Raw genomic sequence first — 25218 nt, 5'->3', positions numbered from 1 at the left:
CTATCCAAGAATATGAGATATCTTTCTTCCTATTTGTTTAGGTTGTTTTTTATATTTGGGAATATCTTAAATTTTTTATTTTGCATTATGAAGTTTTCTTGTCTTTAATAATTATGCTCCGTATTCTGCCTGGTCTGCCTACTATCAAGATTGACAGAGAGCCCTATTTTATTTTTATTTGTACTATATATTTTTAGTATACTTTTCTGCATATTCCTTTTATTTTTAATCTTTCTGAATCACATTGTTTTAGGTATGTCTCTTGTGTAGAGAATAAAGATGGATTTCGCTTTTTTAGCCAATCTGAAAATAATTTTGTTTTAGTAGGTGAGTTATGCCCACTTGCATTTATTGATAAATATGTTACATTTGGGCTTATTTCTGTTACATGACTTTCAAATACCTGTTTTCTTTTCACCATGTGCTCTGTTTTTTTGTGACCTCCTCTTTCCTTTTTCGTATTTTGGAAGGTTTAATTTCTATTCTGTTACCTTTAGTTGAAGATAGAAGCATCTCTTAGCCCTTCTTTAGCTACTGTCTTTGTTCCCTACAATGAGCAATGCTAAAATTATCTAGTTACGGTTTTTTTCTTTTTCTTGTATAAGAAAAAGATTGTAGTTTAAATATCTTAATGTTAATCCCTATGGTGTTGAATATGTTTAGGTTTGTACTAATTGATTTGTGAGCCTCAAAGTGATTTGCTTCCCTTTACTTACAGTTATTATTTAAGATATTCGTGAATTTAGTTTCATCTTTCTCCTATTTTTGTGTGTGTTACTTTTACATTCTCTAAGCCTGTAACATTTTATATAACTATTTTGTCATCTTTATCCTCACTTAAAAAAATAAAGTTTATTTTTTAGAGCCATTTTAGGTTCTCAGACAAATTGAGGGAGAAGTACACAGTCCCCAGAAAAGCCCTGTCTCAACACATGCACAGCCTCTTCCACGGTCGACACTCCGCACCAGAGTGGCATGTTTGTTACGGTTGATGAACCTGCATCCACACAGTCGTCATTTCCCAAAGCCCTGTGTTTACATTGGGGTTCACCCTTGGGGTCGCATGTGTATCTCTGAGTTTTAGCCAGTGTATGATGACATGTACGTACCATTATAGTATCATCCAGAATAGTTTCACTGCCCTAAAAGTGCTCTGTGCTCTAATTATTTATTCTCTCTAGCCTCTAAACCCTGTCAGCCATTGTTTTACCTTTTCCAGTTTGTCAATTAGTTGGCACCATCCAGTGCGTAACATTTTCAGATTGGATTTTTTTATATAGGCCTATGATTTATTTTTTTCCATGCTTTTTCATGGCTTGCTAGCTCATTTCCTTTTAGTACTGAGTAATACTCCTTTATCTGGATGTACCACAGTTCATTCATTCACCTACTGAATGTTTTAGCCATTCATCTACATTTTGTTTGCTTCCCAGTTTTGGCAATTATGAATATATAAACATTCGGGTGCAAATTTTTTTGTAGACATAAGTTTCAGCTCCTTTGGTTTAATATCAAGGAGTGCGAAGCTGGATTGTATGGCAAGGATACAGATGTTTAGTTTTTGTTGAACTGCTTTCAGTCTGTCAGCCAGCCAGTTGCCTTCCAGAGACAACCATGGTTGGGAGTTTTTTTTGTATGCCCATGAAGGCTTTCTATATGCATGAAACTAAATATTACCTATTGAAATATGTAAAGATATGTAAGTGCTGTTCACATGTTGAATTTTTTACTTAAGCTCTCTTGACTACTCTCTCTCAGCATTCACGTGAACCGTAACCCCAGTCCTGAAATCAAGCCCTTTTCATTGTATGGAGTTATGGTAATTTACTAAACCAGTCCCTTATTAATGGATATTTAGGTTAATTCTGACCTTTTCTATATTAAGCACTGTGGCAATAAATAGTCTTAATGTATAGTAAAAATAAAGAGCACGTTTAATTTTGTAAAAAACTGCACTGTCTTCCAAAGTGGCTGTACCATTTTGCATTCCTGCCAGCCATGAATGGGAGTCCCTATTGCTCCACATCCTCGCCAGCATTTAGTGTTGTCTGTGTTCTGTTTTTTGGCCATTATATGGTGGTACTTGTTTCAATTTGCATTTCCCTGATTTCAGATGACGTGAGGCATCTCTCTTCATATGCTTATTTTCCCTCTGTGTATCTTTTTTGGTAAGGCGTCTGTTCAGGTCTTTTGCCCATTTTGCAATCAGATTGTTCATTTTCTTACTCTTGAGTTTTAAGACTTCTTTGTATGTTTTTGGATAACCATCCTTATCAGGCATGTTTTTTTGCAGGTGTTTCCTCCCAGTCTGTGCCTTGTGTTTTCATTCTCTTGATATCTGCATCTTTTAGCTGTTGTTCTGTAATTAAATACATTTACTTCTCATCCCCAGTCTTTAATGTTAAATCTTCTTCAGTATTTTCTTGATTATCTGAAACTCATTCTCTACTCGATTACTCAGGCATGCTCTGGAAAGAGATTCTCTGAAGTTTTACAGGTTTATAACTCTTTGCCTCTGACCTTACACTTGGAGGACACTTTGGCTGGATTTAAAATCCTCATCTCACTTTTATTTTCCTTTGAGTATCTTAAAACCATTACTGCATTGTTTTCTAGCATTAACTGCTGTTGATGTTAAATACCAGTCTGATTTTCTTTCCCTTATTGGGTGGATTGGCTTTGTGTTTAAGTTTTTTATTATGATAACTTCACACATTTTTGTTTGTTTTCCATGTTTCAGTGAATTGGATTTTCCTGGACCCTTAGGAGGAGGGTCTTGTGAAGGAGTAGGTAAACCAAGATAGCTTTCTTACTTTTACATTCACCGGCTTTCCCTTCTATTGTTCTCAATGTATCTGCTTAGCTGCTTCTGTCTGTTAGAGTTAAGCCTTATCTGAGAAGGTTTTCTCCTCTTCTAGCCCAGTGTCTCTGTGAGCTTTAAAGGCTTAACATTACATCATAAGCTACTTATTTTTTATAGTATTTTCTGCAATCTGTTTCCTTAGGAACTTTGCCCTCACCTTTTTCTTTTAATATCTGAAACTTCTATCTCCATTGATCCTGTTCTTCAGTTTGGTTTCAGATTATAAGAGTTTTTTCCTTAGCATGGAGCTCTGTGCTGAAAGGGTTTCTTTGCTTTAAGATACCTTCTGAAAGGTTAGAGCTTTGTGGTACTATTGACTGCCTTGGGACAGATTTTTCCACTTAACCTACAACGTGGAGCCTGGGAAAACCTTTCCCTTTTTTCATTTGTTTTCAGATTTGTTTTTGCGGTTTCCACCAATGGTAGAATCCTCTTCTTGTGAGTTATTTATAATGATTATTTGGGTTGTGAAATTTTGCAGGGTACTTCTGTGGTCCCATTACTTCTGTTGCTTCCCTTCCACACACCTGCTGATTGTGTGGTGTTAGTGGAGCCACATTCTCTTGTGGTCTAAGATTTGAGGGGATTCTCTTTTACCTGCTCTTATTGAAGACGTAGTAGTCATTGGGTTCTTCTGATACCACAGTTGGTATATTTAGCTTTCAGGAGCTATCCTTGGTAGATTCAAAAACTATGCTGCCCCCAGTTATAAAGCAACTAACCCATTATTAGTGTAATTGTGACCAATATATAAGGAGCTTGAACTTCTTCATCTCTAAGTTTGAAAGATTAATTTAGAGCGACATTTAAAATTGCATTTGTAACATCTTTTAAAAAAATTTTAAATTTAGTGCTCACTTCAGTAGCACATTTACTAAAATTGGAATGATATAGAGAAGATGAGTGTGGCCCTTGTGCGAGGGTGACACACAAATTTGTGAAGTGGTCCATATTTTTAGTGTCTACCAGTAAATGAATGGATCAAAGAAGTGGTACATTTATACAGTGGGATACTGTACTGCAGCAGAAAGAAAGAAGGAACTCCTACTCTTTGTGACAGTGTGGGTAGAACTAGAGAGCATTATGCTAAGTGAAATGAGCCAGGCAGTGAAAGACAAATACCATATGATCTCACCTGTAAGTGGAACCTAATCAACAAAACAAGTGAGCAAAATAAAACCAGAGACATGGAAATAAAGAACAAACAGTGACCAGAGGAGAGGTGGCAGGGAGATAACGGGATAGAAGGGGAAGGGTCAAGTCAGGGAACATGTATAAAGGACCCGTGGACAAAGACAATGGGGGTGGGGAGCGGGGGAGGATTGAGTATGAGGAGGGAGGGCAGGGGAGAGCAATGGGGGAAAAATGTGATCAACTGTAATTGAACAATAAAAAAAGTAAAAAAATGTTAATTTAAATCATTTTTAATTTTTCAATTAGAGTTGACATACAAATACTAGTTTTGGTGTATACCCTAGTGGTTAGACATTACATAATTTACTAAGTAATCATCCCACTAAATCTCCTACTCATCTGACACTATACTGTAACATCTTAATATAGGAGTTTTTTTAAACATCTTTTTGTGTTCTGTTGGGAGTCATGTATAAATGTAAGATGTAATTTTTGTTAACATTCTTCTAGGTTTTAAATATGCACCATTTGCCTTCGGTTGTAGTGTTAAAATGATGCAGTCTAATGGGAATTTTAAACTAATTGAGATATGGTACATAAAATTATAAGTAAAAAATTTTGTAAGTATACATGGTAAACAACCTGTTGAACTGAATATGAATTGAAACGAATAAATATAATTGAAGAAATTGCTTGCTTGATGGAAATAAATATCCTCAGTTAAGGGAGAAAATAATGAAATTATTTGTTTATTTTTACTTGTAATATATAATCATGCTTAATCTTTGGATGTTTTATGAAAGAAACATGAAAATTTAATATGTGAGTTAGAATTATTTGTAATTTTAGTTTTGCCCAATTGTCTTCCACAGAGCCATTGCTATATAAACATTTCATTGTGACTATTGTAGAAGGGAATAGCATTAATATTTTGTAATTTTATTAGTAAAGATTATATAGTCTGCTGAGTCTAACTTCAAACTATGGAAACCCAAAGTAAAATGATCTATTTCTTACAGGAACTAAAGTTAAAAGATGAAGAGTGTGAGAGGCTTTCCAAAGTGCGGGATCAACTTGGACAGGAACTGGAGGAACTCACAGCTAGTCTATTTGAGGTTGGTCTATTTACATCTTAAAAATCAAAGTCTTGATTTTTATATATTGATAGGATTGTTTTTTGAGGGAATCTGGGGAAAAATATGCCTAGATTTATGCATATTTATAAGTCATCTAAGAAAAAAATAAAATCCTTAAGAAGTATAGAGTCTGCAACTTTAAATGTTGTGAAAAGGAAAGAAGACTGGGCAACTGGTATCAGGTTATTTAAAATGCATATATGGAAAGAAAGGAGGTAGATTTTAATCTTGGATTTACAGAGTATTCAGGGACTGCTTTAGAGTAACTTTATGTAACTTCTACAACAAAGATGTCAAACCCTTGGTGTCTATCTGGTATGGGATGATGTGAGGAGGTTAAGGAGGTACATCTCCTTACTGGAAGGTACCCTTTTTACCTGCAGCCTCCCACTGGGACCAGCATTTTTGCCCAACTCAAACAGTGTTTCTCAGTAGGAGTACTGTTGATGTTGTAGGATATTTCATGTGCTTGGTATTAGTCAGGGTTCTCCAAGAAAAAGAAGTAATAGGATGTGTGTATATACATTGACACATGTATACAAAAAAAGACATATAAGGAATTGGCTTATATGATTACAGAGACTGGTAAGTCCCAAGTTTTACAGGGTGAGACCCAGAAGAGCTGACTGTATAGTTCCAGTCCAAGTCCAGAGATTTGAGAACTAGGGGAGCTGATGGTGTGATCCTAATTCTAAGGCTGACAGGCTCAAGACCCAGGAAGAGCTGATGTTTCAGTTTGAGTCTGAAGGCAGAAAGAATTCTCTCAACTCTGTGTGTGTTCAACTCTGTGTGTGAGGGCCTTTTGTTCAGGCCCTCAGCTGACTGGATGAGGTCCACTCATGTCCTGGAGGGCAGTCTGCAGTACTCAGCCTGCTGATTTAAATGTCCATCTCATCCAGAAATACCCAGGGTAATGTTTGACCAAATATCCGGACACAGTCAGGTTGACACAAAATTAACTGTTACACTTGGCTGTGCCCCGCCCCCCAGTGCTAAAAATACTCCCTGATCATTTTGACAACTTATAAATATTCATGAGGGATGGGTAGAGGATAGTACTTCCCTTGCTGTTAAGAATTGCTGCCACAGAGTGCCTCCTTTAGGTTAGCCCCCAGAAATGTTCCTTATCAAAAACATCCGTGTGTTACTAGAATGACTAATGTTATTATCACTCACCAGTATTTTTTTTCTTAGAAATTTGTTCTTAAAACTTTTGATGTAATGCAAGATTTTAGGGGGGAATTTCCTTATCCTTTATTTGTATTTATGCAGCATCTATGTATTTCAGTGTTGGGTATGCATATTTGCTCACATAGTTGTAATCCTACTGTATTTTATGGGTTTTTTTCCAAATCTCTTTCTATGTTACTGCATAGTCAGTGTAATGATAGAATAATCTATGAAATGCATGTTCTACAATTTTTATAATTACGAGTAGCATTGCATGGAACTCTACAGACGTGAGCTTTCTGTGCACCTTCTGCTCCACACCTTGCCGTCTCCCTGTCCTTTTGGGGGTCATTTTCATGAACATTTTAAAACTAATTTATATTTTGTTTATTTAGCCGTCAGAAATAAGAGGAAGAGAAATTTAAGGTGGAGGAGATGGGGAAATCAAAGGTCTGGAACAGGGCTGGCTGTGTCTCTTGTTGTTTTTATATATACAGGGGGTACACAGAAACATAAGACTTTCTTCTAGTGTTGTCTTCCTAGAAGAAAATTCTGAATGGTGTGTTGGTATTCGATAAGAAAGCAGATGGATATGTTATACTGCTTATGCTAATTTTGATTTCTTACCTGCATGTCCTTAATTTTAGCCCTGCTTAACTCCACCCTTCTGTACTTACATGTATATTCTGTTAGATGAAATTGAAGGAAAACAAACAGAAAGAACCCTTTCCCTCTCTATAGTGGGATGTGAAGTACCAGAAATGCAGTTTCTGTAATTAATGAAAATATATCTAGAAAACATAGCTTTGGCATCCCTTAGCTATCCCTAATCTAACAATGGATGATAGTATTGACATGGACTTTCTGGGAAAGAAAGTATATTGATTTAACATGATTTTAGTAATGAAGAAAGTTGTATTCAAACCAATTATTTATGAATTTTGAGAAAAAGTGCTAAAAGTTTTTCTCTGGTCTTAATTGTGGCTTCATGATCTAAGTTTACCATTGTCTTTTGAAAAGATTTTCTGCTTGTATTTTATACGTATGTATATACATGTGTAGGTTTAAGAATTAAAGATTATTCTAAATAAACTCAATTTGCACAGTTTTGGTATATTTAACATGTAAATTTAAATTAGCAGTTTATTATGTATGATGAATAATCTTGAATATAATTATACTTTGTATATAGCAGAGTTGATTCTTAAAGTGTCAAATGGAAGAACTCTAAAGTTTTATATATATATATATATACTTTTTTTTCTCCTAGTATCTTAGATTTTGAGATAATACTGTAAAATTAAGTCAGTTGAAAGAATGCTTTACACAGTAGTCTACATTTAACATGAGAAAAAAAGATAGGTGATCCTAAGATTTTTAAAAATTGGCAGCCAGTTTTAGTAAATTTTTATGATATGTGTGGTTTTCTCTCCATACTGCTATGAGGCATAGAGTGTAAATTATTATCATTTTATGTGTGAAGAAAACGAGGCATAGTAGGCCAAGGAGCGCTGCTGGGATGCAAATTTGTGACCTCAGCTCTTGCCTTGAGTACTGTAAAAGTTGTAAGTGGCGATTTCTTCCATGCAAGCCATCATTGAAGAGAGTCATCATTGAGGCCTCTCTCCATCCCACAGTCGGTCTCAGAACGGTCGTACCTCAAGCACATGAAGCAATCCATCCATCTTTCCATTTTGATGTTGCTAACACCATCTTTCACGCCACCATCATTTCTTACCTAGATCAGTATATGCCAAACACTTTGTGCATGTACCTGATCAGTAAAAGAAGATTTTGAGTGTGTACCTTAGTTATGATGAAGATAACCTTATATTTATTGAGGATTCCCTATGGGCTAGGCACTGTTCTAAGAGCTTATATACTTACTTATAAATTATATGCATATGCTAACATTCATAACAAGGTTACATAAATTGTAAAGCAGTAATTTTATAAAGAATGAGAATAATAAAAATAATTAAAATTTTCTCGGATACAATGTTTTCTCACTAAAACATATTGTGTGTGGGCACATTAACTTACAGGGGTGGGCAAAGTGGGTTTACAGTTGTTCATGTGGAAAGTAACACAATCATAAATAATAATACAAGAATCAACTCAGTTTCGCATACAACGTAAACTTACTTTTGCGCCCCCCTGTATTCAATGAGAAGAGTTTGATCGAATATGTTACCTTGTTTTTGAAAGTCTTGTTTGAACAATTTATTATCTTGATGAAAGTCTGGTCTAAGTGTTGTTTTTTTCAGTTAGATTTAATGCTGCTGATACCTCACAAGTATGTAGATCCAGATGGGAGAAGTGTGTCTTCCCTTGTTTTAAACCATTATACTAAATTTTCAGCTGTGTTGTCAATTATGCGAAGGTTTTTTTTTCCAGAAAATTCTGTATTGAATTTCTGTCTTCTGTAATACCAGCAAATTGTGCAAATTAATCAGAAGATTAGGAATAACTTGTGCTTTTGGCAGAATTAGGTTAAAATTCTGTTTTCAGAGCTTGTCAGTATAAACATGTGACTACTTCCTACAGGGTAAAGCTAGTCTGTATCTACTTTTGTACAGCCTTGAGCTGATTGGTTTCTACATTTTAAAATAATTGGGGGGAATCAGAAGAATATTTTGTGGCATATGAAAACTATATGAAATTCAGATTTTAGTGCCCATACATTTGTATGGAAATGGCCACACTCATTCGTTTATGTATTGTGTGCTTTCACACTGCAGCCGCGCAGTTGAGTAGCGGCAACAGAGGATGGCTCCCAAGCAAAACTACTTACTATCTGGCTCTTAGAGAAAAAGTTTGCTGACTCCTGATATAAATGATTCTTCTGTCATTTCCCGTTTTAGAATGATAGATTGATAGAAAAATTTTCACACTTTTTTGTACCTACTTTTGATGTGTTTTGTCATTGTGTAAAATCCTGTGCTCTATTTAGAAACTGCTTCTCCCTCCTTCTAGCTCTTTTCTTTCCTTCCGGGACTCCAGTCACATGTGTGTTGTATCTTTTCACTGTGTCCTTCAAAGGGAGAAATCTCCCCAAATCCCAGCTCACTCTTCTGAGTTTACATCTTCTGTTGGATGTGGTCCCCCAGTCCTTCACTATTTCATTTGCTCTCTAATGCCCTGAAACACATTTTAAAAAATTGTCCAGCTCTTTTCATTGTTCCCCATAAGAGGTTTGGTCCAAGTTGCATAGTTCACTATTAATGAAAGCAGAATCTATTTCTAAACATTTAAACAATTATTCTCTCCATAGCTTGAATTACTGTGCACTTATAGTTAAAATGTCACTTATCTTGAAGAGTCAGATTAGATATGTTTATTATTTTGAAAATATCTGCCAAATAGTTCTATCGACAGCTACTTGTTATTATAGAAAAATTCAACAAATCTGAAACATTTGTTATTTTCACAAGAAAAACTCTTACTTCATTATTAAATTTGACAGTCCTATGGGCTTTGGTACAAAATAACCAGCATAATTGTTCATGGAAGATTTTCACAGTGAATCTCCTCTCATTATAAACCATTGATAATAAAGCTTCTTTTATTTAAACTAACATAATCTGTACATCCACATTCATGGGCACATACTGAGTTGGCCAAAATGTCCGTTACCCTTTTTCCATAAAATAAGAAACACAATTTTCATTTTTACCAGTAACTATTGATTTTGATCTTTCGAGTATGTCAGCTCTCTCCTGCAATTTATTGACTTCTAGTGGGTAGAGGCCAGGGGTGCTGCTAAACATCTTCCAGTGCATGACAGCCCCACAACAAAGAATTATTCAGCAAAATGTTAATAGTACCAAGAAACTTCACAAATCACTTACGATATGTTTGATCAGCCACAGTACCATCTCCATACTACTGCACAATCTTTTTTTGCATTTCAATTGCAGTTTTACCTTTGGTGAAATAACGAAGCATAATACGCCAAAAATGTTGTGTTATTGTCTTCTATCTTCAGTATTAAAATGGTTGCTCAATTTTGTTTTTTTTAAAATGCATGCACGCTGATGTGACAGCTGTCACAATACAATCTAACAAAATTGGTTTGAATGAAGTTAAAGACAACTAAGTCTATTAGAGCCACTAAGGAAAAAATGTGACGGACTTTCTGGCCAACCCAGTATAAACTGCAGCTCCCTGCAGTACCGTAAAAGCAAGTGAGCAAATGGGAGTGCCTCGGTCTAACTCGGAGGTGCAGGACTTCCACTCTCCTGCTTTGCCACTGAACAGTTGACAGACCTAGTGAGGGTGGCACTGTCAAGATATTTATTAAATATCTCTGAAGGTAGTTTCCTTCTTTCCTTCCCTGCTTCCTCCCTTTCTTCTTTCTCATAAAACTGCAAATTGAAGTTCCAAAGTATATATTATTACATCCCAGGGGATTATCTCGAGCACCCTATATACTGTTCCAGTCCATCTTTAATCCTTTTATAGGGGCTGTTACATACAGCAGAGCAATCTTTCAGAAATACAAGTTCAGCCCTGGCTGGGTAGCTCAGTTGGTTAGAGTATCATCCGATCCCTGGTCAGGGCACATACAAGAATCAACCAATGAATGCATAAATAAGTGGAACAACAAATCAGTGCTTCTCTCTCTGTGTCTCTCTCCTGCCCCCCACTCTGTTTCCCCCTTCCCTTCTCTCTCTAAAATCAGTAAATAAAAATTAAAATACAAATTCAATTATATCCCTCTCTTTCTTAGAAAACTGTAAGACTTCATACTGCACTTAGAATAAAATCCAGAATTCTTGCTCATATATTTTAATAATTAGAATGTAATCAGGATGTATGCTCCTTAAGAGCAGGGACATTATCTTTTTTCCTAATATATTGTGAGCACCTGGCACAGCACCTCGCAGGGATGGTGCAAATAAATGTTCGATGAATAAATATCATATGAATAAAAGAGAATTAAATACCTGGAGTTTCATATTTGTGGTACTAAAAAATTAAGACTCTGTTAAAAGGTAAACTGATTTATCTTTTTAGATTACTCTGTAGAAAATAATTACTTCATATCATTTGTGACTCTTTTCTTTTTTAAAAAGTTGAAAACCAAGATTTCTCAGCTGTCATTTCTGTAAACTGCAGTACTGTGACATTTCACTGTTACTTGTCCTGTCTGTATGTCTGTGCTGTGACTAAGACGAGTGTGTTTATATGTATATATAGTGGACATATATACATGTGTATATAGTGACCAAATTATAAAAACCTAATCGCACAGAAGTTGGGTTTAACGTATGCAGCATGCATTTTCCTCCATCACATTCGCAGTCTTCCCTGCAACCGCGGTCGGAGCGACGGCACCCGTGAGGCTCCTCAGTGGTTGTCAGAGCTAAAAAAGTGCCTGCTCCTAATTTCTGATAGTTCGTCTCCCTGCTGACAGGAGTTTCAGTAGATGACACTGAATACTTATTTTCAGGCTAAATTTTGGTAGTATATCTTTACTTCAGTCACCTATTAAGAGATTTTTGAAAGTAAGTGCTAAATACGTCGTTTCCAAACTTTGAGATGTTAACTTTTCTAGGAAGCTCATAAAATGGTGCGAGAAGCGAATGTCAAGCAGGCAACAGCAGAAAAGCAGCTGAAAGAAGCACAAGGAAAAGTAAGTTTTTACTGTTTTTAATCGTATACAAAGTAAGAAATTAGTGAATACTGTATTTTTTTAACCACAGCACTAAGTTTTATCAGGGGTTAGATTGAGGTTACATCTCTGAGAATGAGGAAGTCAGTTAGGGGGCACAAAGCCCACGAGGTCTCCCCAGATTTCCTAGTGAAGCACCTGTGCAGGTTCTTGGGTGGGATCGCCGCCTCCTCCCAGGTACAGATTACTGTGAGCATACTGCCTCGGCCCCACGGGCAGGTAGGAGGGGTTGTCTCCCCAACCCATGACATGAATAGCATGAAGGCTGCAAAGCTGAGGAGGTGCTTACACATAAGATTCCAAGAAACAGGTGTGGTGGACGTGTCCACACTGTTCCCGATGTCCATCTAGGTCCCAGTGAATCGGTCCACCCCAGCTCAGCCTGAGGTCTGGGTGGTCCCAGTCGTCTCGTGGATCCCTCTGGTGCTGTGAGTGGTCGCAGAGCTGGGTAGTCACCTTACCCCATGCCATCCATCATGCACGTGCTGCTCGTAGACTCCCACCCACATATTGTGCTCCCTGGCTGCGGCAGCCCACTCTTCTGGTGTTTGGGATAGGACCCTGGATCACGCCCTGGTAAAGTGGGAGGCGGTCGGTCACTCAGCAGCACCACAGGCCGGGCTGCCCTTTGCAGCCATCGGACTGCCAGGAGCCCCGCCATGGCGGCTGCCAGGTTGACCTTCTTCCTGTTGCCCAGTGATTACTGTCTTAAAGATACCTTAACAGTGGGTTTTGTTCTGATTGCACACATGGTGCTTACTTTAGAAGATTTGGAAACTATAAAGGAGAAAATAGCTACTATGTAGATAAAATTAATAGTGAACATATGGTGTCCATTTACATTAGAACCAGATGATTTGAAGGCATGTGAATCACATGTATTATCAAAAGGATTGTATAATCACATTTTAAAGTTAATATTTATTCTCTTAATTCACTAAAAAAGCTACTGAAATGTTAGAGTTTACTATATTAGAAATAAACTGTATCTAATGATCATCTCTTATATTTGGGAGATTTTGAAAATTCACATAAGTAAAATGTTAGTCAGTTTGATAATTTTTAAATTTCACTAGACATTGTGAATAGCAGCTGAATCCACTGTGTGGAAACATCAGAAAAGTTAGTTTTACTTTGCTTTTATTAGTCCACAGAAAATACAAATCAGACTTATATTTTATCTTTGAAAGTGTTTTGACAAAATTGCTCACCTTTAGCTGCATTGGTCAGTACTGTATTTAGTATATGTGACGGTGTTGATTGCTTCTCAAGATTGATGTACTTCAGGCCGAAGTAGCTGCACTGAAGACGCTTGTATTGTCCAGCTCTCCAACCTCACCTACGCAAGAGCCTCTGCCAGGAGGAAAGACCCCTTTTAGAAAGGGGCATACCAGAAATAAAAGTACAAGCAGTGCTATGAGTGGCAGTCATCAGGAGCTCAATGTGATGCAGCCAATTGTAAAAGACTGCAAAGAGGTAACTCCTCAAGGACTGTCCCCTCTGACTCTGTTGATACTTATTTATTCTCATCACTGAGGTGTCAGTTATGATTTTTGCCAGCAAAATTTTTAGCAATATTAAGATGGGGGAGGCTTAATCTAGAGCTGGCTGCTTTCAGGGATTCTTCAATTCCGTTCTCTACCTGACTGACCCTGGAGTATCTCCTGGAAACTTGGTAAGTTTCTTGATCTTGCTATTTCATTTAGGGAGCAAATTGTCGTGTTTTGCATAAAGGAGAGCGGGTGGCTTTACTGATCCTGCTAGTTAACATTACTGCTCGGGTGCTGTGACAAAGTGGGAGTGTAGCAAATGTGTGAAAATAAGGTGATTCCTTGAAGAACAGTGTGTTGCTTTTACTTAAATTCTGGGAGAAGGAGAGTTAAAGGAGTCAGAGTACAGGGAGTATTAGAGCTAATTTAGATAATTAAGCAACAAAAAATAGAATTAATGGAAGACTTACTATTTTAAAAACTATAATGATAACAGATAATGTAGAGTTATTTTGAGTAAAAATTGTATAATTGTAAAATATTTTTTACTTAATCATTGCAGCAGCCTTCCCTTGTTTTTTCTTTTTAAAGATTTTATTTATTTATTTTTAGGGAGGGAAGGGAGGAAGAGAGAGAGAGAGAGAGAGAGAGAGAGAGAGAGAGAAACATCAGTGTGTGGTTGCTGGGGGTTATGGCCTGCAACCCAGGAATGTACCCTGGCTGGGAATCGAACCTGGGACACTTTGGTTCCCAGCCCGCGCTCAATCCACTGAGCTATGCCAGCCAGGACCCTTGTTTTTTCTTAAAAGCTCTATTTTACATTGCTGAATTCAAGTCCATTAATCTTTAAGAGGCCATCTGTACTCATTCAGTTAAATTTTTACATGGAGGCCAGGACTTTAGTAAACTGAATAACCGAGGTCATTACTATTTTAATTGAATTACATCTTGTTTAGTTACCATCAAAGATGCTGTAAGAGAGAAGTTCAATACTTGGTCAGATCTGAGTGTGACAAAATACAAAATTTACATTGATTCTGTTAAATATTTAAGAAACTTTTTTAGTCATCATTTTAATTTCTTTGAATTTAGCATTTTTAATGGCTTGGTACAGCTTGTATTTTCATGATGGTTTCTCAGTGTGTGTAATTATGTACCTTTTTTCCTATTGTTTACACTAACAAAGTTGTAATGTTTTCTCATGGAACATTTTAAAGGTTCACTTTTAGTTAATCCCCTAAAATATGAATACACAGCACATAACTTTAATAACTGTCAGCTTTGCAGCTACATACTGTATTCTGTTTTGTGAAAAATGTGTCAAAAAGTTTTATTAGACAAAAGAAAGACATAAATTTGATGTGTGTTTTAATAAAAGATAAAATAACCCGAAAGAAAATGAAACACATTCGTATTTCTGTAGAAAATGTGGTGCAGGCATTCAGCCATAACATTTGCAACATTTAAAACCTGCGAGAGTGCATGCACACCCACGGGCGTTCTGCAAGGCTTTGAGATCCAGTCACTGAGGTGTGCATTTGAACTGGATGAGCTTCTTGCTCTGTAGCCTTGGACAACTTACTTTCTCTCTCTAAGCAAGTCTGTAGGAAAGGTTGGATACACTCAGCCTTTTATTACTTTCATGTAGAATACCTGCACACCTGATGAAACTATCCTAGAGGCTGTAGCTGTGGTCAGTGCCTCATTGAGAGTGTACCCAGGGCTTCTGAATAAGAGGGCCTCAGAGCTGCAGGCGGATGAGGGACATTACTCTGGGTGTCCGGGTGTACATACAGTGCAGCCTTGTATGTTGACAGGTGGCACTGAGCTCGGCTAGGACATCTGTAGGGAAGAACACTTAAATTAGTTAAAAGGGACGAGGGAAAGAGAGGGACAACTGGCAGAGCGAATAGGAAGGCTGGTGCCAGCCTGGATTACTGTTGATAATTCAGTTGGTGGTTACTGGGTGTTCACGTGCCAAAAGATATCTAAATTAGTGTTATATTTTAAGATAATCAATTTAGGAGGCTTATATGTGTGCTTCTTTCAAGTTTTGCTGCTTATACAATAAACATTTTGGAAATTCCTTTGAAAATGCCTTCAGGTAATAGTAGAACAGTTAGTGTCATTTTTACCCCCAACTTTTGGTTTTACAATTTATTCAGTCTCAGTTTTTTCAAATACTTTATTTAACTTAGGTTCAAATTAATTTTTTATTACTTTCACTAAAGACTTTTTATATTCAGAACAGTGTGCACATGTGTCTTAAGAGGAGCTCCACGTTAACTTTGGGGAGGGATGATGGTTGCATCATTAAATACCGTGGTGGGTACATTGAACAGGGCCGATTAATTATTCGGGACTTTGAATTTTTTAAAAGAAAAATTGTCACCAGGTATTACAACTAATTAAGAATGGTTCAGTTTATTATTTAAATGGAGAGTATTTCTATTTCAGTAATGTTTATAATTTTATATTCGTATTTTTAAAAAAGTTATTTCTGTGTTTTTTTGTTTTGTTTTGGTTTGTCAGGCTGACTTATCTCTGTATAATGAATTCAGATCTTGGAAGGATGATCCCACAATGGACAGAACATGTCCTTTCTTAGACAAAATCTATCAGGAAGATATATTTCCATGTTTAACATTCTCAAAAAGTGAGGTAACTACAAAACTTTTTTAATAAAAATGCTTTAGAGTTGCTTCTATACCTTTTACTAAATCATGTTATGTATTTTAATATCTCTTACATAAATAAGTTATAAAATGTCATGTTTACCATTGCCCCTGTTCCATACGAGGATCATCATTTCTTGGCATTCGGGGACTGAACACCTTTTCTGTGTGAGCGGAGGGCCAGTCACACAGCAGCGTGCACTGCACTGGAGCGCAGGCTTCACTGTGTGTTGGGGGTGGGGTGTGTTCTTGATGCTCAGTCCAGGGTGCAGTGCAAGGGCTGCGCTACGCTCTAAGGTGTTGTTTTGTGTATCTGTACGTAATAAAAGCTTATATTTAGTTTCCTCATCTTGAAAATGAGGGGAAATGTCTTCCTTGCCTATGTCATAGGGTAGTTAAAGGAGGTGACTTAAATAGATAAGTAAAAAGGTCATGATCTTAATTTGCTCTTACATGTGGAAGGTTTTTCTATAAATATCCTGTCAATCAGGGTTTAAGATAGTTAATCCTAAAAGTCTTTTGCTAAGTCTTTAGAGGGTTTAATGATAACATTACTTGTAAGGAGAAGTTAAGATGAGCAGTAAAACACTTTTGATATGTAATATGTTATTCACTGTAGCTCTGTGCCTGGTTTTCGGCAGGCCATTCAGTATTAGTAATTTTGCCAGACCGAAGTAGTCTGCCCATTTCATCTGTTGTTTATTAGTTACTACTGTCTCCATCTGGGCACTTAATATTTAATAATTCTGTTCATTCTTTTGTACACATAAATGGAAGTTCAGAAAATACATAGCTATAAATAGTATATATTGTTGTTATGAATGACCAGTATTAAACATATTGCATATATTTAACAAAATAAGTCATTAAGATACTTATTTTGAAGTTGCACTAACAGGGTATATTAGTTGTGGGTAAGCTTGAATTGAGATTGGAATTAATGCCTTTAATTCTCTTCCAGGTAATGAGAAAAGTTATTTAGCTGTAACTGAATTGCTTTTCTTAACAATGTTTGAATCGTAAAAGAATTCAAATCAAGATTACATGGTTTCTTTTTTTCCCCATTGGCTAAGGCCAAGCCAGTGGAGCTCAGGGAAAGAATGTTAAAAATTGGTTCACTGTAGAATACAAATTTGGTATTTTTCTGCCAGCACAATATCTAATACTTTTTTTTTTAAGTTGGCTTCAGCTGTTTTGGAGGCTGTGGAAAACAATACTCTAAGCATTGAGCCAGTGGGATTGCAGCCTATTCGGTTCGTGAAAGCTTCTGCAGTCGAATGTGGAGGACCCAAGTACGTTTTCAGAACCACGTCTTGTGGAAGATGCTGAGTTTTTAAATGTTTACATGTTGTAATTAGTTTTCCCAGTTTTCAATGTCATTAAATTTGTTAGTTTTCTGTTTGGAGCCTAGGCCACTCAGGCACAAATCTCCAGACAGTGTGGGACGTCGTGTTTCAAATTAGGGTCAAAAGGGAGCCCTTTTAATTACAAAAACGTCCGCATATGTGAGGGATCCAGGCAGTCTAGGAGTTAGAGACTCTTCCTTTGAACCACGTGTGGTGATCCATTGGTTGGTCATAAAGTCACTTCAGTGGGTCCTAAGCAGAATTTTTGTTTGTTACACATTTATGTATAATTGTGCATCCTCAGTTTCTGTGTAAAATGTCTGTTCCCAAGGGTCACCAGCAAAATTAGTTGGGAAGACAGTGATTTAGACCAAGTCTTATCAAGCATGAAAACAGGTACCAAAAAAACTTAGTGAAAGACTTAAGTAGCCTTCTCCTTTCATACTGTCATAATAAAGGATCCTCACTTGGGGAAATGATCGGTTCTGTCTTCGTGTGTGAGAGGTGTTTGGCAGTTGTGAATCTTCAGAGGTAAGACTCCTGCATTTTCATAGCGGGGCAGGCTCTTTCCCATCCAGACCTAGGAGGAAGAAAGATTGAAATCAAGAGTACCTAAAGCCTTTGGCACAGCTGGTTAAAAAGTGACTAGGAAAGATGTTGAGGAAGCTGCTTACTTGGTGGTTTAGGACTAGATTAATATAGGGGACTGGAAAGCCCAAGAGAGCTCGTAGAGGGCAGTGACTGACTCTCGTCTGGGTCAGTTTGAAGACAGAAGAGGAAAAGGCTGAGTGAGAGTCACTAAAGGTCTGTGTTATAAAGCCTGTTGTGGGAGTTGTCTGATCTTTCCCCTTCTCTGCTAATGCAAATTATGTTCTCAGTAGGATCAGATAGTGTTGTTATTTGGGTAATCATTTGTGGAGGGACCTAGTCACGTGTGTGCTGTGTGGGCCACATACCCCACCTAGAGTTGTGTCCTGTCGACACTCCTCTCGTGAAGCACCTGTATAGCACAGTGGCCTCTGAGGTTGGGGAAGGTGTTCACATTCTTACATTCTACTCCACAGACATGCATGTATTTTTATCCTGATCATTAATTCTAGCAGTGTTCATGCTTTTAAGATTTGTGTTATACCTTATTTTAAATATAGCATATAGTAGTTTTTAATCGTAAAATTTTAAATTCGTGCTTGCATCACACATTCGTAATGTATCACACAGACGTGCAAATATATGATGACAAATGAGAGTATCAGTTGAAGTGGATTTGTATAGTATCTTAGTAAAATAATTATATAGACTAGGGTCAGGGAACAGTTTACATAGTTTAAGGATATTGTGCTTGTGGGAAGAGGGCCAGAAACCCAGTTTTTGTTTTAAGTGCATACTGTGTAGAAAACACACTTTACGATGATGTCGTCCTCTTTTTCGAAATGTGGAATGAAGCATGGCTCTGGCAAGGCTGCCATGGACTAGGTTAGGAAGATAATCTCTAAGGAATGGCGGAGTGCTACGGGAATTTTGAGGATGATAGTCCAGTGGTGGGGACCAGATTTGACCTGGGGTTTTTGAAGCATGGGTGGGGTTTGGATAGAAAAAGAACAGATGTGACCGAAAGCCTAGAAACAAGGAAGCGCGGTGCATTCAGAGGGTGGCGAGTGTGTGCGGAGGGAAGATGGGACGGATCTGAAGAAAACTTAGGGGAACGTTAGGTTTGAGTGGAGGGCTGGTCATAGGCAAAGGAGTTGATGACTGAATAGGAGAATGACGTGGCATTTGGAAATTAATGGGAAGGGCTCTGCTTTTGGGAAGATGATCGGTCTGGATTTAAACATTTTGACATCCCAAGTAAAAATGGCAAGCAAGGGTTTGAAAGCTTGGTACCGGTACCGGAGCTGACGGCAGACTCAGAGATGGTGTGGAGTGCAGACAGAACAGTGGGGTCGGAGGTCAGAGGACTCAGCATCAGCTCCTAGCTCACCTGAAATACATTGGTGGTGACAGTTTTCAAGTGGCTTTAAAAATGAGAAAACTTCAATACTTTTTATTATTTAAAAAATTGATACTTAAAATCACTTTAGCAGATCCTTTCAAAATTAGGCAAAATAGTAGACAAACAGGCATAATCTGTTTCCAGAAGGATAGTGTATAAATGGATTTTTATCAGTTTGATGGTCCTATTTTCTTCTTGTATAAAATTATACTTTTGGAAGCTCTAAAGACTTTGTAACACTTGTTCTTTAAATTTCTTGATCTATCTTCCCTGAGCTAGTAGTTTAGTGTGTTTGAAAAATACTGTTAAGATCATTAAAGGAATTCACTAATAAAGAAATAATGAGGCAAAATTTCTTTGAAAAGACAAAAATTATTTTGTGATTAGAATGGCCGTCTCTAAAATTATCCTGTGTTAAATACACATTTTCTCTGTGTTTTCTTAATATGGAGGCACAATTGTGTCATATTTGTTGTTAGTGGGAATTTAATGTTCATTTATTTATTTTAATTATTTAATTTGTGATGTCATATAAAACACTATTGGCCACTTTATTTTACTTAGAACTGCACTAATTTTGCATTGATCAGGAGTGGTAGTTGTATTCAGCCAGGCTCCTGACTGGCCCGGGTGGCAGCTGGGCTGCTGCAAGCCCAGCCTGGTACACAAGCCAGCTTTGTCCTGAGCGGTAGAGTGAGTGACAGGTGGTCTCTCTGCACCAACAGTCAGGAACACGCTTGGTGCCGGCCATTTAAGGTGAATACAGTCCAGTCCCTGCCCTCAAGAGGCTTGTAGCCTAATTCCAACCAGAAGGCCCTTATACCAAATCTTAGATTTTATAGTATGTAAATAGAAAGGATGGTATATTGAAATGTAGTCTACCCTTTCTATAACTGTTAAGATTCGGTATTTTTGTAAGGTGGCTTATTCCTTTGTATTTCTCAGGCCTAGGTACCACATTAAATGTGTGTAAGCCAATAAAACACACCAAAAAAGTACCTTATGTGTAAACTACTAGCCTGAAAGCTGTTGGTAACATGTTTTGAGACTCGATAATCATCATTAGGCTTTCTCCGACCCAGGAAGGAGTCGAAGTCCTGCTGCAAAGCCGAGAGCTTTCCTGTACCAGATCACTCATGGGTGTATTTGCTCCAGGACAGGATGTGTCTTTAAAACACTTAGTTTCTGTTTCTAGAACCACATTTAAGGTTATGCTGTTAAGCTCACGTTAGACTGGTAACCCCAAAAAGGGAGGGACTCTGTCTTTTCCATCATGGTAGCCCGGCATCTAGAGCAGCGGCCTGGCACAGAGCAGGGTCTCAAATACTGGTTGTCTTCAACTTGTACAGAAGGTAGAGAAAAATGGCTTTAATTTAAAAAAACTGATATTTATCATTATTTTGCAGAAAATGTGCTCTCACTGGCCAGAGTAAGTCCTGTAAACACAGAATTAAATTAGGAGACTCAAGCAATTATTATTATATTTCTCCTTTTTGTAGATACAGGGTAAGTAACTTAATCATGGATTTTAATAAAGTTCATTTGTTACATAAGACATGTAATTATTGATGACATTTTCTCCTTCCGACCTAGATCACATCTGTGTGTAACTTTTTTACGTACATTCGCTACATTCAGCAGGGACTTGTGAAACAGCAGGATGGTGAGTGTTCTCAATGCCTCATAACACATCTGTGTAAAAGTTCAGTGATGCTTAAATAAACTTTATTGTTGGTCTAGTTATATCGAGTCCCTTTTATAGTTCTAATAAAATGTGTGCAGAATTTGGAAGCAAATATCTCTTTTACAACATTGTGTTTAATCTTTGTACTTGCCTCATTTTACTGTGATTCTGAGTTTTAAGCAGAATCAGCTTTAACTCTGAAGAGGTATACAATAAACCAGATGATAAGTGTGCGGTGAGAACAAAGCTCGTTGAATTTACTCCTGAGGAGATAAAAATGAGTAAGCTGTAGACACGGTCGGATTTATTCCACTTGGTGAAAACCATAGGAGCTAACAGTGCTTTTCTGTATTTTCTACCTTCACGTGAGAGTCAGTGAGCAGCCGTGACATGGTATAATCCTGTGTGGAGTGAAGGTTGCTGTGTTGTAAATCAGCAGACACACGCAGGTGGCACGTCCAGGAGAGCCACCCTCACACAGGTGTTGGCATAGCTGAGTATCTCGGTCCTGGGCACAAAGCAGGTGTGGCTGTGCGTGCCAGGACAGTGCTGCTGGAGCACTGGTGGCTGTTTCGGAACAGAAGTGGCAGAGGTTGGGCAGGGGCAGGTCTGTGCTGGGTTTGTGTTTGAAGTTGTGGGGAGTTTTCCTGTTCATACATTTTTTGAGACACTGAAAATATTCTTTTTTTTATTCTTAAAAACTAATAGAAGCCTTGTGTCTTTCAGTCAGATAAAGTAGTGAATGTTAATTCTGTGGAAAAGTTAGTCATGCCCATAAAAACTTAGTTTAACATTTCTTGGGCTCTGGTAGCGTGAACACAGGTAGAAGAATGAAGGTGAAACCTGTTGCAAGTGTCTCAGGTTCGATTCCCAGCCAGGGTACATTCCTGGGTTGCAGGCCATAACCCCCAGCAACCGCACATTGATGTTTCTCTCTCTCTCTCTCTATCTCCCTCCCTTCCCTCCCTGAAAAAAAAAAATAAAAAAAAAAGAAACCTGTTGCTAATTAATGTTGAATTTCAAAAGTTGTGTAGCGTAGTCTTTCTTTAAACTGCACAATGCTTTCTATGACTCTAATAAAATTGAAGTCTTTCTGAATCTTCTTGGTGGATAATATGATTTAAGCTGGAGGACAGATGATTTTTGTTATGTTAAAGCGACGAGCATGTTTTTTTCCCCTTATTAGAATGATGTTTTTGTAGGGAAAGAAGGCTGAGAGATAATTTACTTGATGTAAATAGAAAGAAAGAGTCATGACTGATGGTCGGGTGTTGATGATAAAAGTAATTTCTCTGGTTTCCATCACTCTTTCACTTGACAGTATTAGATGCACATCATATACTGTGTGGGTTTGTAGTAAATAAATATTATTAATATAAAAATCTCTGTGATTTTTTCTGTTTATTCTCTGTGCTTGTGTCCAAAAGAATTCAGGGCAGCTAAATTGAAAGCAAGGTTTCTCAACCTTTGTACTGTTTGACATTTTAAGCTGGATATACCTTCTTGTGGGGGACTGTCTTTTACATTGTAGGATGTTTAGCAGTATCCCTGGGCGTCACTCACTAGATCCCAGGGATGAAAAATGTCTCCAGACATTTCCAGTGAGCCCCTGGACAAAATCTCTCCTGGTTGAGAACTAAATCTGATCTTATGTCAGATGAAGACATTTTATTGTCTGAAATATAGAGCCATCTCTTTTTGTAATGTTTTAAATTATATTTTACTGATTATGCTATTAGAGTTGTCCTGATCGCCCCCCCTTACCACCCTTCACTTAGGCAATCCCCCCACCATTGTTCATGTCCATGGGTCATGCCTATAAGTTATTTGGCTACTTCATTTCCTGTACTGTACTTTACATCCCCATGGCTATTCTGTAACTACCTAGTTTTACTTCTTAATCCCCTCACCCAATTCTACACATTCCTCTCCCATCTGGCAGCCATCAAGATGCTCTCCGTATCCATGATTCTGTCTCAGTTCTTGTTTGCTTATTTTGTTTTTTAGATTTAGTTGGTTTTCCAAATGTATTTTTGCCACATTATTGTTCATAGTTTTGATCATCTTTATTTTCTTAAATAAATCCCTTCAACATTTCATATAATAATGGCTTGGTGATAATGAAGGCCTTTAGATTTTTCTTGTTTGGGAAGCTCTTTATCTGCCCTTCGATTCTAAATTATAGCTTTGGTGGGTGAGCAATCTTGGCTGTAGGTCCCTGCTTTTCATCACTTTGAAAATTTCTTGCCAATCCCTGCTAGCCTGCAAAGTTTCTTTTGAGAAATCAGCTGACAGTCTTATAAGAACTCCCCACTAGGTAACTAACTCCTTTTCTCTTGCTGCTTTTAAGCTTCTCTCTTTATCTTTAACCTTTGGCATTTTAATTATGATGTGTCTTGGTGTGGACCTCTTTGCATCCACCTCGTTTGGGACTCTCTGAGCTTCCTGGACCTGCATGCCTATGTCCTTCACCAATTTAGGGAATTTTTCTTTAATTATTTTTTCAAACAAATTTCCAATTTCTTGCTCTTTCTCTTCTTCTTCTGGCACCCCTATGAAGTGAATGTTAGAGTGCTTAAAGTTGTCCCACCAGGCTGCTTACATTATCTTCATTTTTGGGGGGGATTCCTTTTTCTTCCTACTCTGATTGGCTGTTTTTTTTTTTGTTTTTGTTTGTTTGGTTTTTTGTTCCTTATGTTCCAAATCATTGATTTGATTCTTGGGTTCATCCACTCTACCATTGCTTCCCTGTAAATTGTTCTTTATTTCAATTAGTGTATCGTTCACTTCTCACTGGGTCTTTTTTATGCTGTTGAGGTCCTCACTAAGTTCCTTGAGCGTCCCTATAACCAGTGTTTTGAACTCTGCATCTGACAGATTGCTTATCTCCATTTCTTAGCTCTTTTATGGAGTTTTGATCTGCTGTTTCATTTGAGCCATGTTTCTTTGTCTTCTTGTTTTGACAGCCTGCCTATGTTTGTTTCTATGTATTAGGTAGAGCTGCTTTGACTCCATGTCTTGGTAGTGTGGCCTAATGTAGTAGGTGTCCTGTAGGATCCAATGGCACAGCCTCCCCTGTCACCTAAGCTGTGTACTCAAGGTGTCCTCTTCGTGTGGGCTGAGTACACCCTCCTCCTGTAGTTGAGCCTTGGTTGCTGTTGGCAGATCAACGGGAGGGATTTACCCAGGCCAGTGAGCTGCAAGGACTGGCTGTGACTACTGACCACCAACCTCCACCCTACATGGAATATCACCTGTGCAGGAGTAGGGTGGTGGTGCTCTGATGTGGTCTGTAACAGTCCATGGGGTGTGCTGGCCCTGGGGTTTACCGGGTGGTGCAGACTATGGTCAGCCCCGACCTGTGTTTTTTCGGGGCCACCCTGCCTGAGCCGTAAAGCAGTCTGAAATGGCTGCTGCTTGTGCTGGGCTTGGAGATGCCCAGGCAAAGGCAAGCTGTGAATCTAGGCTGGCTGCCACTAGTGCCAGGCCTGGAGCTCACTGAGTCCGGCTGTTGCTTGTTTGATAGAATTTCAGAAGTTGGGCAGTGTGAGCCAAGACCAGCCATTGGTATGGAAAATCACCTTGGATGGGCCTGTAAGTTGGGTGAGACAGAGTCTCTAGAGATCTCCAGGGTGGGGCAAACAGTGTTAGCCAGGTTGATGGAGACCCAGATATGGCACCATCCTACAGGCTCTGTGTCTCTATGCAGGGAGGGTTTAGAGAAGGGACAATGGCCTCTCTTTGCCTTGATGCCAGACACTTCATTTCTTCTCTATATGCCACTGGTGCCTTTCAAACTGCTACTCTGGTGCTGAAGTCCAGAGGGAGTAAGTCTGAGTAGGTGAGTCTGTGTGTGGGTTCTTTAAGAAGAACTGCTTGGGGCTCCAGAAGTTTCCTCTACCGACTCAATCCCCACTGGTTTTTGCAGCCAGAAGTTGTGGGGATTTATCTTCCTAGTGCTGGAGCCCTGGGCTGGGGGTCCTGGTGTGGGGTAGGGACCCCTCCCTCCTGAGATATCCTTCACATGTGGCTGAATTTTTATCAGCCACACGT

At 38.1% G+C, this 25218-nt stretch overlaps 1 protein-coding gene and 1 non-coding gene across 5 annotated transcripts in view; both read left to right on the top strand.

The window, feature by feature from the left end:
- LOC114513621 (RAB3A interacting protein) overlaps positions 1-25218 on the top strand; it is a 51682-nt gene that overhangs the window by 25299 nt on the left and 1165 nt on the right. For 2 of the 4 annotated variants that reach the window (XM_028532979.2, XM_028532978.2), the window contains 7 exons: positions 5017-5112; positions 11864-11941; positions 13253-13456; positions 16003-16131; positions 17325-17437; positions 20888-20987; positions 21075-21144. In XM_028532979.2, coding sequence (XP_028388780.1) covers positions 5017-5112; positions 11864-11941; positions 13253-13456; positions 16003-16131; positions 17325-17437; positions 20888-20987; positions 21075-21144 — 790 coding nt within the window. The remainder of the gene's footprint in view (positions 1-5016; positions 5113-11863; positions 11942-13252; positions 13457-16002; positions 16132-17324; positions 17438-20887; positions 20988-21074; positions 21145-25218) is intronic. The other 2 variants (XM_036018685.1, XM_036018686.1) reach the window with 2 other exon arrangements.
- On the top strand, positions 3714-3820 carry LOC114514204. The gene has a single exon (XR_003685941.1). It is a non-coding gene; the product is annotated as a U6 spliceosomal RNA (small nuclear RNA).

Source organism: Phyllostomus discolor, chromosome 2, assembly GCF_004126475.2.
Source record: "Phyllostomus discolor isolate MPI-MPIP mPhyDis1 chromosome 2, mPhyDis1.pri.v3, whole genome shotgun sequence".
In the NCBI taxonomy this organism is placed as follows: domain Eukaryota; kingdom Metazoa; phylum Chordata; class Mammalia; order Chiroptera; family Phyllostomidae; genus Phyllostomus; species Phyllostomus discolor.
This window is presented reverse-complemented; position numbering and strand designations above follow the sequence as displayed.